Below are 16,117 nucleotides of genomic sequence, written 5' to 3' on the forward strand. Positions count from 1 at the left end.
TCTCTCTCAAGTTTGACGCTAATTACCATTCATGACTTTTCATGAAAACTAGATCACAACAATTAATAAAGTCACATGATAATAACCACAAAAAATAATGACAAACGCACAAAATGACTAAATAAACACAAACACAAATCAATAAAATATAGTTAAAATAAATATCCACCGCAATATTCATTTCAAAACTAAACTACGCAACACACACACACACACACACACACACACACACTAATACAACCACCTGTTCCAGTAAGTCGCACAGGTGGTTGGTAATTTAACCCCTTCAATAGTGGGACACATTTTTACCTTGGGATTTGTGTAGATTGAACCATTTTATTAACATTTGGAAGGGTCTGTGGAAGTCAGACGATTAATGGCCACAGTTTTCACTATTTTAATCCTCCACAAGAGTTTCTGAAGCTGTATAAAATCTTTACCATGCACCTCTATCCCTTCCCTCCCGCCCTTCCTGATCCTCCTCTGAAGCTTCTGTGGTGAGGCGGAACAAAACTTAACTCGCTGGTGTGCTGTTGGGTTACGATTACCACAGTTCACCTTCCGTCGGTTTTTTCCACGTGTAAAGTGACGCCGCAAATTGTTACCCTTGGTGTGATAAACGTTTGAAGTGTGGAAACGTTTGATGGGAGCTACGTGAATGAGCAGCGTGTGATAGCCTGTAGTAGTTTGTAATGTGTGTGTGTGTGTGTGTGTGTGTGTGTGTGTGTGTGTGTGTGTGTGTGTGTGTGTGTGTGTGTGTGTGTGTGTGTGTGCGTTCTACATGTTACTGGCTCCTCTTCTCTTTTATAGGTGTCTTTATCGTACTCGCCCGCCGCTTAGTGCTTTCCCTTTATGTCGTTCATGTTGGATCTATTAAGTGTCTTGTTTCACGTACTGTTCCGCTTCCATGTGTGAGTCAGTGGGTGGGAGGAATGTCGTGAGTGAAGGATGTCAGTAGGGTGTTTTGTTTAAGTTTTGTTTCAGTTGTAATTGAAAAAGCGAAGGAAAAATCAGTCTCTCACGAAAACATTTGAAAATAAAACTTTTTTTTTTTATTTGAGGGGAAGAGTTTTTTAAGAGATTAAGAAAAAAAAAATACCAAAGAAAAACCAACAATTCACCTATCACCAAACAGAAACACACATTTCACCTGTCAAACTGTAATAAAAGAACAGAGAACAGCGAGGCATCAAATCACAAGGAAACACAAGCATAAAACTGGTGCTATTACCATCGATACAAACCAACATACATCTTAGCGCATATTCCGTGAAGATAACTAACTCCCTTCACCCTTCCCCTTGCCCTGGAGAGAGGCCATAATTTATATAAATGAAGAAAATGCTACAGGACAGTGACGTTTTGACAATCTAAGGATACAGGATAAGAAAGAAGCAATGTATGAAATGTGGAAGAAGAGAGAAAGTCGGCGGAAGTACTTGATGGAGAGAGACCAAGATAAACTAGAAAAGACACACCATCAGAGAAGCACAAATACAAAGGTCACACATAAAAGATGAATAAAATATCAAAGAACAGTTACTTTTTGACAATCTGATACAGGATAAAGAAAGAAAACTCAGCGGAAAAACTTGATAGGGAGAGCAGAACAAAAAGACAAGAAGCAACACCAGGAAAGCGCAAATGCAAAGGCCATATATAGAAGCTGAAGAAAATACTAAAGGACAATTACTTTTTGACAATCTGATACAGGAAAAAAGAAGGGAAGTTAGTGGAAGAACTTGATAGGGAGAGCAGAATAAAAAGACAAGAAACGATACCAGGAAAGCGCAAATACAAAGACTACATATAACCTAACCTAACCTAAACAAAAAGACAAGAGACACAACATCAGGGAAGCGCCAATACAAAGGTAAAAGCTTCCCGACCTACACGTGACCTGACACCCACCAATAGGTCATGCTTGATAGTAAATCCTGTCTCGTGTGTAGTCGTTTATCAAGGCCACTAGGGACATGAGCGCCACTATCTCCACTCCTCTATCTCCTGGCAGCAGTATAGGAAAGAAGGAGTGAGTTTAAAAGATAGCCAAGCCAGAGGGACCGGATTTCCTTATCAGCTGCTAATGTGTGTCTGCCGTTCGGAGCAAGATTAAAGAAGCCGCGACAGGAGCAGTCTTATAGTGGGGGCGTGGCTGGTGATGGTGGTGGTGGTGGTGGTGGTGGTGGTGCCGCACCTCCTTTCAAGTGCAGACATTCACTGGTGCGAGATGACGCTCAACACTCTTAGTCTGTACAAACATATTCTTCTTTTTGTGCATCTCGGATTATTGTTCTGTCGGAGGAGGAGGAGGAGGAGGAGGAGGAGGAGGAGGAGGAGGAGGGAAGATGGTGGCAAGAAAGAGATCATTTTTATATAAGATGAAGAGGAGAAAGAGAACGAAAATATGAGGAAAGGAGAGGAGAGGAAAAAAAGAGGAAAAGGAGGAGGGAAGATGATAGCAACAAAGAGACGATGATTTTATACAGGATAAAGAGGAAAGGGAGAAAAAGATGACGAAAGAAGAGAGAAAGAGAAAAGGAGGAGGAGGAGGAGGAGGAGGGAAGATAGTGACAATACAGGGAGGTTGAGGTTATAGAAGATGAAGAGGAGGAGGAGGAGGAGGAGGAAGATAGTGACAATACAGGGAGGTTGAGGTTATAGAAGATGAAGAGGAGGAGGAGGAAAAGATGAAGAAAGGAGAGAAGACAGGATAGAGGAGAAAAAAGAGGAGGGAGAGGAAGAGAAGGGAGATCAGTTTCTATTTCGATGCTGTGTTGTGATACGAGCAATGTTACAAAATCCACCACCACCACCGCCATTACCTCCACCATCACCACCCACCACCACCACCACCACCACTGAACCGCCGACGCCCCTCAGACGTGGTTTATGCTCTGCTGCCTCTTCCCCTTCCTCCTCCTCCTCCTCCTCCTCCTCCTGTCACTCCTCCCTCCCTTCCCCGTCCATATTGCCCTATAATATATTACTCCTCCCTTTCCTTTCCCCTCCACCCTACACCACTTGCTTCTATACTGACAAACACAACACAACCTAACCTAACTCGATTCAATGTAGTCCAACACCTAATCTAATTCGCCATTCGCATTTGTCTAGTCACCCAACACAATCTAACCTAACCTAACCTAGCCTAACTTGACCTGACGTGACCTAACCTAACTTACAGTCCGCTTCCTTTTCTCTTTCGTTCCTCTCTTCCTCCACTTCCTTGTCTTTCCACCTTACCTCCATCTCTCTTACTCCATCTATCCATCTCCTTTTCTCTCTCCTTCCTATCTCTTCCCCTCTCTCCCAACTTTCCATCTTACCTCCATCCACCCCTTACTCCACCTAGCTACCACATTTTCTCTCTCTTTTCTCTTTCAGTCTTTCCACCTAACTACCTCCTCCCCCTTCCTTGTCCCATCTATCCACCACCTTCTTTTCTCACTCTTTTTCCATCTCTTTCCCTGCCTTCCAACTTTCCACTTTACCTTCAGCCCCCTCTTACTCCATCCATCCACTCATATCTTACTCCACATAACTTGGTCACACTATCATCACTGTACATCTCCATCACCTCTTTTTGACTGTGATGGTGATGGTGGTGGTTAGTGGTGACGGTGGTTGGTCTGGCTATGTTCACTATTGCTACCACCACTACTACTACAATTTCCGATCTTCATCACCATCACCATCACCATCTTCACCATTATATCACAACCACCATTGCAGTGTTTCCGCCGTAACGTGATGCTTAATATATGCACATGTGGTGTGTGTGTGTGTGTGTGTGTGTGTGTGTGTGTGTGTGTGTGTGTGTGTGTGTGTGTGTGTGTGTGTGTGTGTGTGTCGATGGGGTTTGGTAACAGTATATTAATTTCTTTTTCTCTTTCTCTTGTTTCAGGTGAGTGTGACGGAAGAGGAGGAGGAGGAGGAGGAGGAGGAGGAGGAGGAGGAGGAGGAGGAGGAGAAGGTGATGAAGTGAAGCCAGAGTTCGTAACTACAATGCATGTGGAGAGAACGTGAGTAAGAACATCTCTCTCTCTCTCTCTCTCTCTCTCTCTCTCTCTCTCTCTCTCTCTCTCTCTCTCTCTCTCTCTCTCTCTCTCTCTCTCTCTCTCTCCAAAAACAAGTAAGTGAGGTATATTTAAGGTGATCAACTACAGGTGAGAGACGTTTTTATGGTAGAGGAGGAGGAGGAGGAGGAGGAGGAGGAGGAGGAGGAGGAGTGGTGATGGTGGTTTTGGTGACGGAGGATGTTTGCCCGACGTTAACTATAGACAAACGTGATCCCTCTCTCACACACACACACACACACACACACACACACACACACACACACACACACACACACACGAGGACCTATACATATGAACCTATACCCATAACCTACCATGACCCATTGCCGTGTTGGGTGTGTGTGTGTGTGTGTGTGTGTGTGTGTGTGTGTGTGTGTGTGTGTGTGTGTGTGGATCCTCGTCCCCCTGCCCCCACCGCCCGCCCCCCCATGTTCATCCGGTCCTTTCCTAACACCGCCCATGCCCATATCAAGTGCAGTGTCTTGCCCGCCTACACCCTACTTACGCCCACACCCAAGCCGCCAACAGCACCACACAACACACACACACACACACACACACACACACACACACACACACACACACACACACACACACACACACACCGCGTAGTATAGTGGTTAGCACGCTCGACTCACAATCGAGAGGGCCGGGTTCGAGTCCCGGTAAGCGGCGAGGCAAATGGGCAAGCCTCTTAATGTGTGACCCTGTTCACCTAGCAGTAAATAGGTACGGGATGTAACTGGAGGGGTTGTGGCCTCGCTTTCCCGGTGTGTGGAGTGTGTTGTGGTCTCAGTCCTACCCGAAGATCGGTCTATGAGCTCTGAGCTCGCTCCGTAATGGGGAAGACTGGCTGGGTGACCAGTAGACGACCGAGGTGAATTACACACACACACACACACACACACACTCTCTCTCTCTCTCTCTCTCTCTCTCTCTCTCTCTCTCTCTCTCTCTCTCTCTCTCTCTCTCTCTCTCTCTCTCTCTCTTTTTTTCCTTTTCTCCTTTTCTTTTCTTTTTTTTTTCTTTTCTTATGTTTTCGTTATCTTATTCATGTTAATTTCTGTCCTACAGTCTCTCTCTCTCTCTCTCTCTCTCTCTCTCTCTCTCTCTCTCTCTCTCTCTCTCTCTCTCTCTCTCTCTCTCTCTCTCTCTCTCTCTCTCTCTGTCTGCTACACCTCCCCGCCAGTCATGACACACTTCCCGGGCAACACTCAGGTCGATACACTCCTTACACTCTTCCTCTTGCCGCTAAATATTGAATGCCCGTCATAGTTTTCGCCTTAGCAACGCAATATGCTCGGGATTCCTGCCACTTGACCCAACCCTACCACTCCCTGCCACACCCTACACCACCACTCTGCACCATCTCCCTGCACCCCTTCCCTCCTCCCCCTTCCCGTCTTCCTTTCTTTTCCTCCTTCACTGCCTCGGCTACACTTCACTGCATTCAGGCTACTCTCTTTTCCACTCTTATAATAGCCACTTTCTACACTTTTCTACACACAGCTACACACATACACTTTTATTTTTCCTATCCTCGCCGCTTTGTTTCAACTAATACTCAGCTGTGGTCTCCTTTCTACACAAAGCTATACTCATCCCAGCCACTGTCTTACTCAGATCACCCCAATCTACTCAAAACTGCCTTCTTTTCACTCATATCCTCGCCACGTAGCTTCCGCTAATATTCTAACTGTGCTCTCATTTCCACACAAAGCTACACTCAGGTCCACTCATATCCCAACCACTGTCTTACTCAGACCACCCTAAACTACACAAAACACCCTTTTCCAACTCATCTAACCACACTACTCTCACTTCAACGCAATGCTACACACACACACACACACACACACACACACACACACACACACACACACACACACACACACACGGCCCGGTAGCTCAGTGGTTAGAGCGCTGGCTTCACAAGCCAGAGGACCGGGGTGGCGATATTTGGGTGTGTTTCCTTTCACGTGTAGCCCCTGTTCACCTAGCAGTGAGTAGGTACGGGATGTGAATCGAGGAGTTGTGACCTTGTTGTCCCGGTGTGTGGTGTGTGTGCCTGGTCTCAGGCCTATCCGAAGATCGGAAACAATGAGCTCTGAGCTCGTTCCGTAGGGTAACGTCTGGCTGTCTCGTCAGAGACTGCAGCAGATCAAACAAACAGTGAATTATACACACACACACACACACACACACACACACACACACACACACACACACACACACACATCCCTACCACAGTGCTCAGACCACTCCAAGGCTCACCCTTAACCCCACACTGCCTCATATACTCCACCTCGTCACCCTTCTCCGAGCCACACCTGTCCTCCTTCACCCCAGCACCCTTGTCCAAACCGCGACAGCCTCGCCACAGAAGGACAGCACCAGAGACCCTCAGTAACACACCCTCCTTGAGACACTCCTGCCCTCCTTGCCCTCTCCTCTCTTCTCCTCTCCTCCCACTTGTTTCCTTTCTTCCCCAGGACCTCTTAGGAGAGAGAGAGAGAGAGAGAGAGAGAGAGAGAGAGAGAGAGAGAGAGAGAGAGAGAGAGAGAGAGAGAAACATTGGAACGAAGAGCAACACACAAACACAAGGAGCCACTGATACTCAAAAACAAACAATTAGAGAGAAAAGAATAATAAAACTGAGGGATGAGAGGCGAGTGAGAGGAGCCAAGTGGATGAGGCCGAGGAGGGTGCGAGGAGGCAGCGGCGGCGGCGGGGTGGTGGTGATGCTGGTGGTGGTGGTGGTGGTGGTGGTGGAGAATGAAAGAGTATCTATAACCATGCGCCATGAAGTTACTTGATACTAAGCCCCATGACGTAGGAAGTTAGTGAATGAGTGAGTGATGGACGGCCTCTCTCTCTCTCTCTCTCTCTCTCTCTCTCTCTCTCTCTCTCTCTCTCTCTCTCTCTCTCAATACTAAGGGGAAAACAGAGCAAAACAATAGTAAATGGCATGATACAACACGTTCTGACTCGTAACCATAAAAAATACAAATGTTTAAGAAAATGTCGTAGTTACACACACACACACACACACACACACACACACACACACACACACACACACACACACACACACACACAGCCATTGACCCGTTCATTTAGTCCATCAGATAGTTAACAGGGAAGACAAACGATCAACTAACTGGCCAATTAACCACTCATGCGCTCTCTCTCTCTCTCTCTCTCTCTCTCTCTCTCTCTCTCTCTCTCTCTCTCTCTCTCTCTAACGCTACGGTAAATATAAACGGGGACAGGATAAACCGTTTCAATAAACACATAAACAGCATCTTAACCTTTTTCCAGCATTCATTATTAGTCTCAGTGTTATTAACATTAGAATCATTACTGTATGTCTCCTCTTTTGTAATTCTTGTCGTGTTAATAACCTCTCTTATTCGTGAGACTCTGAGGAGCAAGAGGAGGAGGAATACAAGGGAATACAAAGGAAAGAACAGACAGCAACATCCCTACCGGGTCTAACAAAGTTGTGTGTGTGTCTATGCTATACCGCTGCAGGTTCTATAAAGAGGCAAAAAGGACAACAAGAATCGAGGGAAAATAAGGGAACACAGTGAGAGAAAAGGTCAAAGATGTGATAGGAAAGACTGAAAGAGAAATGCTGCGATATAGTAAAGTGAAAAGATAAAAAGAAAGGGGGAGAAGAGGAAAGGGAAGGAAAACAAGAAAACACAAAGAAAAAACGAAAGTCAAAGATGTGATAGGAAAGACTGTAAGAGCAATGGTGCTATCTAGTGCACTAAAGAGAGGAAAGAAAGAGGAAGAGGAGGAGGAGGAGGAGGAGGAGGAGGAGGAGGAGGAGGAGGAGGAGGAAAACAGTCAAAAGATGTAATAGGAAAGATTGAAAGAGAAATACTGCTATATACTATATACTATAATGAAAAGAAAAAAAGAAAGGAAAGAAGGAAGAGGAAAAGGAAGAAAAAAGAAGACATAGATGTAATAGGAAAGATTGAAAGAAATCAAATACTGCTTTCTAATACACTAAAAAAGGGAAAAAGAAAGGAGGAGGAGGAGGAGGAGAAAAGGAAGGAAAACAAGAAAACACAAAGACGAACAAAGTCAAAGATGTGATTAGAAAGATTGAAAGAAAAATGCTACTATCTATAGTATACGAAAAAAAAAAAAGAGGAGGAGGAGGAGGAGGAGGAGGAGGAGGAGGAGGAGGAGGAGGAGGAGGAGGAGGAGGAGGAGGAGGAGGAGGAGGAGGAGGAGGAGAAGGCACAAATACAGGCCTTCCTCGTGTCCTTAGGTTCGTCTTCTCGATTACGCGGGAAGGTTAGGCAGACCCTTTTTTTTATGGTTGGGCGGCGCGTTAACCTGACACTGGTGGTGGCTGCCTGGTGTGGTTCAGGAGGCTGGATGGCTGCTGGCTGGTCACTGGATGGTCTCGTTATGGTCACCGCCACCTGTACAACCAAACCACTCTTACTGTTACTACCACTGCCGTGCCTCCCTCTCCTCCTGTTACAACTCCTAATGTTTCTGGTGCTACTTCAAACACTATTAGTACTGTTTTCATTTCTACTACTACTACTACTACTGCTACTACTACTACTACTACTACTACTACTACTACTACTACTACTGCTGCTGTTGCTACTACTACTACTACTACTACTACTACTACGGTTACTACTGCTGCTGCTGCTGCTGCTGCTGCTGCTGCTGCTGCTGCTGCTACTACTACTACTACTACTACTACTACTACTACTACTACTACTACTACTACTACTGTGATGTAAAAGCATATAAGAAGCGGAAGGGACACAAAAAACAATATATCTTAAAAAATAACCCCAATAATAATAATAATGATAATAATAATAATAATAATGATAATAATAATAATAATAATAACAAAGGGGCTCAGGAGATAAGGTCAGTAGACACTCCTAACAAAGCCACACAAGGTCACCGTACAACTCTATCCTCCTCCTCCTCCTCCTCCTCCTCCTCCTCCTCCTCCTCCTCCTAGTCCTCCTCCTCCTTCTCCTCCTCCTTTAACAAGTCCCTTTTTCACCAACATTCGTAAGATTCCTCGTGTCTCGCAAATTACCCAGAAAACAGCAATTCTCCTCTTCACCTCTTATTACTAGAGGAGGAGGAGGAGGAGGAGGAGGAGGAGGAGGAGGAGGAGGAGGAGGAGGAAGGGACGGGTAGTGAGGTTACGGTTGGGATCAAGACTTGAGATTTGACATATATGGTTAGATTCAGTCTGTAGTGGTGGTGGTGGTGGTGGTGGTGGTGGTGGTGGTGGTGGTGGTGGTGGTGGTGGTGGTGGTGGAGATAATAGATACAAAAAGAGGAGTAGTAACATTAAAGGTGGTAGTAGTAGTAGTAGTAGTAGTAGTAGTAGTAGTAGTAGTAGTAGTAGTAGTAGTAGTAGTAGTAGTAGTAGTAGTAGTAGTAGTAACAACAAAAAAAAAAAAAAAACACAAAAAAACAAGTAAAACAATATAAAATCAACTTATACACACACACACACACACACACACACACACACACACACACACACACACACACACACACACACACACACACACACAATACCGGAAAGAAGAAAAAAAACACGCAACACAACTACAAATAAACAAACCTTTCTAGTAACAGGTAAAGAACAAAAGGACGGGAAACAAAGACCTAACACACACACACACACACACACACACACACACACACACACACACACACACACACACACACACACACACACACACACGAGGCACAGGTGAGATGGACGCTGCAGGTGACCATTGCCCTTCGGAGGAGTCTTTCCCATGTTAGGAGTGAGGGCTTGGCTAGGAAAGAAGAGGAGGAGGAGGAGGAGGAGGAGGAGGAGGAGGAGGAGGAGGAGGAGGAGGAGAGAAGAGAGGTGATGAAGAAGGGGAAAGAGGATTATTATACTAAACCCTCACACTTTAAATGAAGGCTCCATATCATTTACATCAAGATATTAACTTCTGAAAGGCAACTCCTTTAGTATATTAACCCTAACTAATTTACACTGGTGGTGGTGGTGGTGGTGGTGGGGTAGAGGGGGCAGTGTCTGGTGAAGGAGTGGTGGTGGTGGTGGTGGTGGTGGTGTGTGTCTTTGCAGCCTTATCGGGTACTGGGAAAGGGAGGAAGGGTTAAAGGGGGGTAGGGGAAGGATATCTGTCTGTCTGTCTGGAGTCTGGATATGTAGCGTCACTCTCTCTCTCTCTCTCTCTCTCTCTCTCTCTCTCTCTCTCTCTCTCTCTCTCTCTCTCTCTCTCTCTCTCTCTCTCTCTCTCTCTCTCTCTCTCTCTCTCTCTCTCTCACACCAAAATACAGCTCACGTCACTATTCTCATCATCATGTTACGCTCTTCACCTTTCCCTCCGCCCTTCACCATGCTGTACTCCCCCCCAACCTTTCCTCTCCACTCCCTCTTCTGCCCCTCCTACAGACAGTCTTGGAGGCATCTAACCCACCCCCATCCGCCAGCCTGTCCGCCGCCACCGCCGCCTCCCGTTGGGCAACACGATACCGTTTCAATGTTGCAAGGTTCGTGGTGGTCAAGCCGCAACACCGCCCCTCACACTGCCCTACTCGCCTCCTCCCACTAACTCCCACCACCTCCCACCCCTTCAGTATCCTTCAGTAGAACCTCGTTGACTCCTTGGTATTCTACGCAGCCTCACTCATCTTTATCCCTCTTACAAGTCACACTGTTCCTCACTCGTTTTTTTCATCCCTCCACAAGTTACACCATGTCTCGCTCATCCTTATCCTCTTACAAGCCAGTGTTCAGGTTCCTGCCTCATTCATTTTTATTTTTCTACAAGCTATATTATTCAGATTCCTAGGTCACTCATCTCTATCTCTCTTACAAGCCACAGTGTTCAGGTTCCTACTTCACTCATTTTTTTCCTTTCTACAAGCTACATTATTCAGATTCCTAGGTCACTCATCTCTATCTCTCTTATGTCACACTATTCAAATTCCTGCTCACTCATTTTTTCTATCTTTCTACAAGCTACATTATTCAGATTCCTAGCTCACTCATCTCTATCTCTCTACCAGCCACTAGAATTCCTGGTGGTCGCTTCTAACCCAATACTACAAGACGTAATAATGTTGAAGTGCATATAATCTTCTGTCATCACTTAGTTGACTCTCATTCCTCGAAAAAATGGTCTTTCCATGAAGTCATTCCCTTAAAATTCCCCCACAAGTGTAGTTCTCATTGTCATTCCTCAAATATTTTCTTACAAGGTTTCTCTCTCTCTCTCTCTCTCTCTCTCTCTCTCTCTCTCTCTCTCTCTCTCTCTCTCTCTCTCTCTCTCGTTCAGTAAAGGTAAGGTGAGGTGAGGTGCGGTGAGATTAAGCAAAGTTAGGTTGCATTAGGTTATGTCAGATGAGACTCGGTTAAGTTAGGTTAGGGGAAGTTAGGTTAAGGAAAATTAGGTTGAAAGTTCGATTAGGTGAGGTTAAAAGTAAGGTTAGAATTGAGGTTAGGTTGCGTAAGGTTAGGTTACGTTTACTATTTTCTCTCTCCCTCACAGTCCTTCACGCGCTAGGCTGATCGGGATAACCCCCTTTCCTCTTCTCCACAAACGACCTTCTTCCCAACCTTGCACAATCATTATCCTCTTCTCGCTCTCCTGTGTCCCGTTCCATCCATTCTTCTTCTTCTCCCTCCCACTTCACATTTCCTCATCGTCAACTAACACGATGATGACGATGATGGCATTTCCTGTCCACTCCTACGCTCCGCCAGTCTCTCTCTCTCTCTCTCTCTCTCTCTCTCTCTCTCTCTCTCTCTCTCTCTCTCTCTCTCTCTCTCATGGTCATTCCCTCCTCCACATCTCCCGTCTTACAGCTACGCTTACCTATACCTATCTCCTCCTCCTCCTCCTCCTCCTCCTCCATAACTCACGTATCCTCATTAAGATTCATAATAAAAAGGCAAATGAATGGAACTTTTTTTGCAAACGGAAGTTCTCACGATTATGAGACACTGGACCGTAAACACCAGTGATTCTTCCTCATTCATTCATTCATACTCTCTCTCTCTCTCTCTCTCTCTCTCTCTCTCTCTCTCTCTCTCTCTCTCTCTCTCTCTACTACTACTACTACTATTACTCCCAGCGCAGGTAAGTACAGTACACCATAGAGGGGGGGCGGTACTCGGCTCAGGTGGCAGTCAGGTCGGCGTGCGGTATATAGTAAAGAGGCGGGGTGGCGGCGGAGGCTAGCCATGTACCGCTTCAACCCCGCCTAAGGACGCATGAGCATTGTTATGGTGGTGGTGATGCCTTACTGTTAGTGGCCGAGATAAGGTGCCTTTCTCCTGGTGTTTGCAGATAAGACCCCTGTGTGTGTGTGTGTGTGTGTGTGTGTGTGTGTGTGTGTGTGTGTGTGTGTGTGTGTGTGTGTGTGTGTGTTACAGTTCCGTGCGTGGATGTAGGTGAAGACGTGTGTTTGCATATAGTGCGTGCGTAAGGGTGTGCGTGATTGCGTGACTCTGACTGTGTGTGTGTGTGTGTGTGTGTGTGTGTGTGTGTGTGTGTGTGTGTGTGTGTGTGTGTGTGAAGGCGTTGGAGACCGCGTACATACGTCAAAACGTGATATGTGTAAGTACTGAGAGAGAGAGAGAGAGAGAGAGAGAGAGAGAGAGAGAGAGCTGCTGGGCGTCGGGAGAGTGTAGAGGGTGTGAGTGGCGCCAGAAGCAGTGTGGGGCAAGGAACAAAGGGCCTCTCACACGCTGCCGCCGCTGCCCCCGCCGCCGCCACTCCTGCTGTAGACTCCCAGACGACCCTCCCTGGTCTCCTCACGCAGTCCCTCCTCCTTCTCCTCCTCGTCTGACCCTGTCCCGCCTCACGCTGTCCTCTTGGTTCCTGACTCCTCCTCTTTCTCCTCCTCCTCCTCCTCCTCATCCTCATCCTCCTCTTCCTCCTCCTCTTCCTCCTCATATTTTGCCTCACATTCCTCTTTATCACCGTTCTTCCTTTTGCTCCTCCTTTTCCTCTTCTTTCTTGTTCTTCCTTTTGCGGCTCACGTCACTAATGTTTATGTATATCCTTTCTTTCGCATCGTGTCAACGCGCAGTATTCTCTCTCTCTCTCTCTCTCTCTCTCTCTCTCTAGGACGACTGACATCTCCCCCATCAGACAAACTGCCAATCAAGCTTATTTTTCAACATTGCTTTGTCTAAATTTGGTAACACTGTAATCAACAATCAGATAACCTTCACGCCCTCGTCTGGATACTTTTTTCCTTCGCCATACATTAATATTGGAAGTAGTAGTAGTAGTAGTAGTAGTAGTAGTAGTAGTAGTAGTAGTAGTAGTAGTAGTAGTGATGGTGGTGGTGATGGTGGTGTACGTTGTGAATTGTGATGACGTGCAATGAGCTTTAGTGGTGTTGCTACGTGTTGCTTGGTGTGGTGACTGGTGACGGTGTGGCTGAGTAAGAGTGAGGAGCGACGGTGGTGCTGTGTTTGCAGTGTATTGGCGGTGTTGATGGTGATGTCGTGGTGCAGTTGTTGTGTATTTGTTGCGTGATGAATCGCTGCGGTGTGTGTGTGTGTGTGTGTGTGTGTGTGTGTGTGTGTGTGTGTGTGTGTGTGTGTGTGTGGGTTTAAAGTGGCGAGTCGGGTGTGTGGCGGAGTGGAGGGGTGTGGTGAAGGATGTGGTCGCGCCGTGGGAGTGTGTGTGGTGAAGGGTGGTGGAGTGTGTGGTGAAAAACTGCAGCACTTCACTCTCCATCCACTTTTTGTCCAGTGATGTGTGATGGATGTGTGAGAATGACACACAGACGAGCAGAGGCTGACGGGGATACAGACACACACTGATACACGAACACATTAAAACCATACCCAGAGCAATTATGTCAACTCAACGAATGAAGAACAACGAACCACTATCAACACTCGTGGACGACACACGTGGCTGGGGTGGATGCGAGGAGGGAATGAACGTGTGAAGTGGAGTGGAAGCGCGTGTCAGTGAGAGTGGAAGGATGGGCACGTGTGGGGTAAAGGTTGACAGGGTTGGATGAGTGGATGATGGAGTGGATGGAAAGGACCATTAGTTATGTGGAGATGTTCACTTGGGCGCCGTCACCCAGACACTCACTCCGTCTCTGTCACCGTGGAGGCGCCTGCCCCCTCTTCCCTGCCCTCCACACTTCCTCCCCCTTCTCCACACCCCCAAACAACGCACCCCTTCGTCTCCCTCCATCCACCCCGACGCTGTGGCGACCCAAGTGGTGGCGGTCAGTGTGGGGCTTGTCCCGCTAAACACACACACACACACACACACATGCTGGGTGCCTCGGCGCCGGGCGTGGCCCAGAACTATTCGACTCACAGAAATTCTCCACAAAAGTTTAAGCAAGTCTGCACACTCACAGGGAGGCCGCGCAGGGAGTGGCCGCTATGCTGTGCAGTGCCTCGCGTCCGCCGCCCGATGTCTGCAGGAGAAAATGTGGAGGCTTTGTAGTGGTTGTAGAAGTGATTATAGTAGTAGTAGTAGTAGTAGTAGTAGTAGTAGTAGTAGTAGTAGTAGTAGTAGTAGTAGTTTTCAATTATGATGATTTAAGAGAGAGAGAGAGAGAGAGAGAGAGAGAGAGAGAGAGAGAGAGAGAGACACACACACACACACACACACACACACACACACACACACACACACACACACACACACACACACACACACAAGACAGACAGATCGCTAACTTGTTCTTGTTCTCCCCTGACAGAACTGCATCGCCCGCGCTCTTTACGACAACGACGCAGAATCTCCTGACGAGCTGGCCTTCAGGAGGAACGACCTGCTGACGGTGCTGGAGCAGAACACGGCGGGGCTGGAGGGGTGGTGGCTGTGCTCCCTCCGTGGGCGACAGGTAACCATGATAAATACCTTTCCTTGTACTCTGGAACGCTTCATGCTCTCCTAGTATTTCTTTAAAGGCCAAAAATGATTAAGTGGTTCACGAGTGCTCTCTCTCTCTCTCTCTCTCTCTCTCTCTCTCTCTCTCTCTCTCTCTCGAATTCTTATTAAACATCACTAGAAATATGGGAAAGAAAAAACTGAAATAAAAAAAAAAAAAAAAAACTTGCTCCTTGTGTCGTCAGATGTACATGTACATTCGAATGAGATTTTACGTTCTTTTCCTTCATTTCCCTCCTCGTTAAAGTGTTCCTCTTCCTTCTTCACTTCTCTCTCTCTCTCTCTCTCTCTCTCTCTCTCTCTCTCTCTCTCTCTCTCTCTCTCTCTCTTCCAGACCAGATCTCTTCTTTTTCTTGTTTTCTTCCCTTCCCAATTTTTTTCCTCTATATTCCGGTTCTTCTATTAGTTTTTTTTTTCTTTCTTTTTGTCTCCTAAATCTTCCTCTCCCTTCTCTCTTACACTTGTTTCCTCTCCTCTCTTCTTGTTCTATCCGTTTCGTTTTCCTCCTCTTTTTCCCTTTTTCTCTTTCTTTATTATTATTCCTGTTTTTCTCTTCTTCCTTCATTCTCGTTACTCCTTTTTCATTTCAGTTTTATGGTCTCGTTCTTTCCTTCATTTCTTCTTCCTTGCATTTTCTTTCTTTTTTCTCTCTCTCTCTCTCTTTAGTGTCCATCGTCTTTCTTTCCAGTTTATATATATTTTTTTTCTTTTTCTTTTTTCTCTCTTTCTCTCCTCTGTTCCTCCCCCCTTGTGACACCCCGTCGTGCTCGTTCAACATTCTCCACCTTTTCTCTTTTCTTTTCTGACGATTTTTCCACTCCCTTCCTCCTGTTCCTCCTCCTCATCCTTCTTCACCATTCAACATCTTCCTCTTCTTCCTCTCTCCTCCACCCTTTGGCTCACTATCACCAACTCTCTCTCTCTCTCTCTCTCTCTCTCTCTCTCTCTCTCTCTCTCTCTCTCTCTCTCTCTCTCTGACAGTTACTATTAGTTTCATTGTTTGTTCTATGTGGCACTTTCTATTTTTTTCTCTCTTTCTCTCTTTCTATCTCTCTTTTATGGTTTGTCGCCAGTACTTGC

The 16,117-nt window shown here is 46.3% G+C and overlaps 1 protein-coding gene across 3 annotated transcripts in view; it reads left to right on the top strand.

The window, feature by feature from the left end:
* Window positions 1–16,117, top strand: part of LOC123513872 (breast cancer anti-estrogen resistance protein 1-like) — a 97,520-nt gene that overhangs the window by 71,547 nt on the left and 9,856 nt on the right. For 2 of the 3 annotated variants that reach the window (XM_045271304.1, XM_045271303.1), the window contains exon 2: window positions 14,847–14,990. In XM_045271304.1, the coding sequence (XP_045127239.1) occupies window positions 14,847–14,990 (144 nt within the window). Of the gene's footprint in view, window positions 1–14,539; window positions 14,573–14,846; window positions 14,991–16,117 lie in introns of those variants that run through there. The other variant, XM_045271302.1, reaches the window with a different exon arrangement.

This window comes from Portunus trituberculatus, chromosome 37 (assembly GCF_017591435.1).
Source record: "Portunus trituberculatus isolate SZX2019 chromosome 37, ASM1759143v1, whole genome shotgun sequence".
In the NCBI taxonomy this organism is placed as follows: domain Eukaryota; kingdom Metazoa; phylum Arthropoda; class Malacostraca; order Decapoda; family Portunidae; genus Portunus; species Portunus trituberculatus.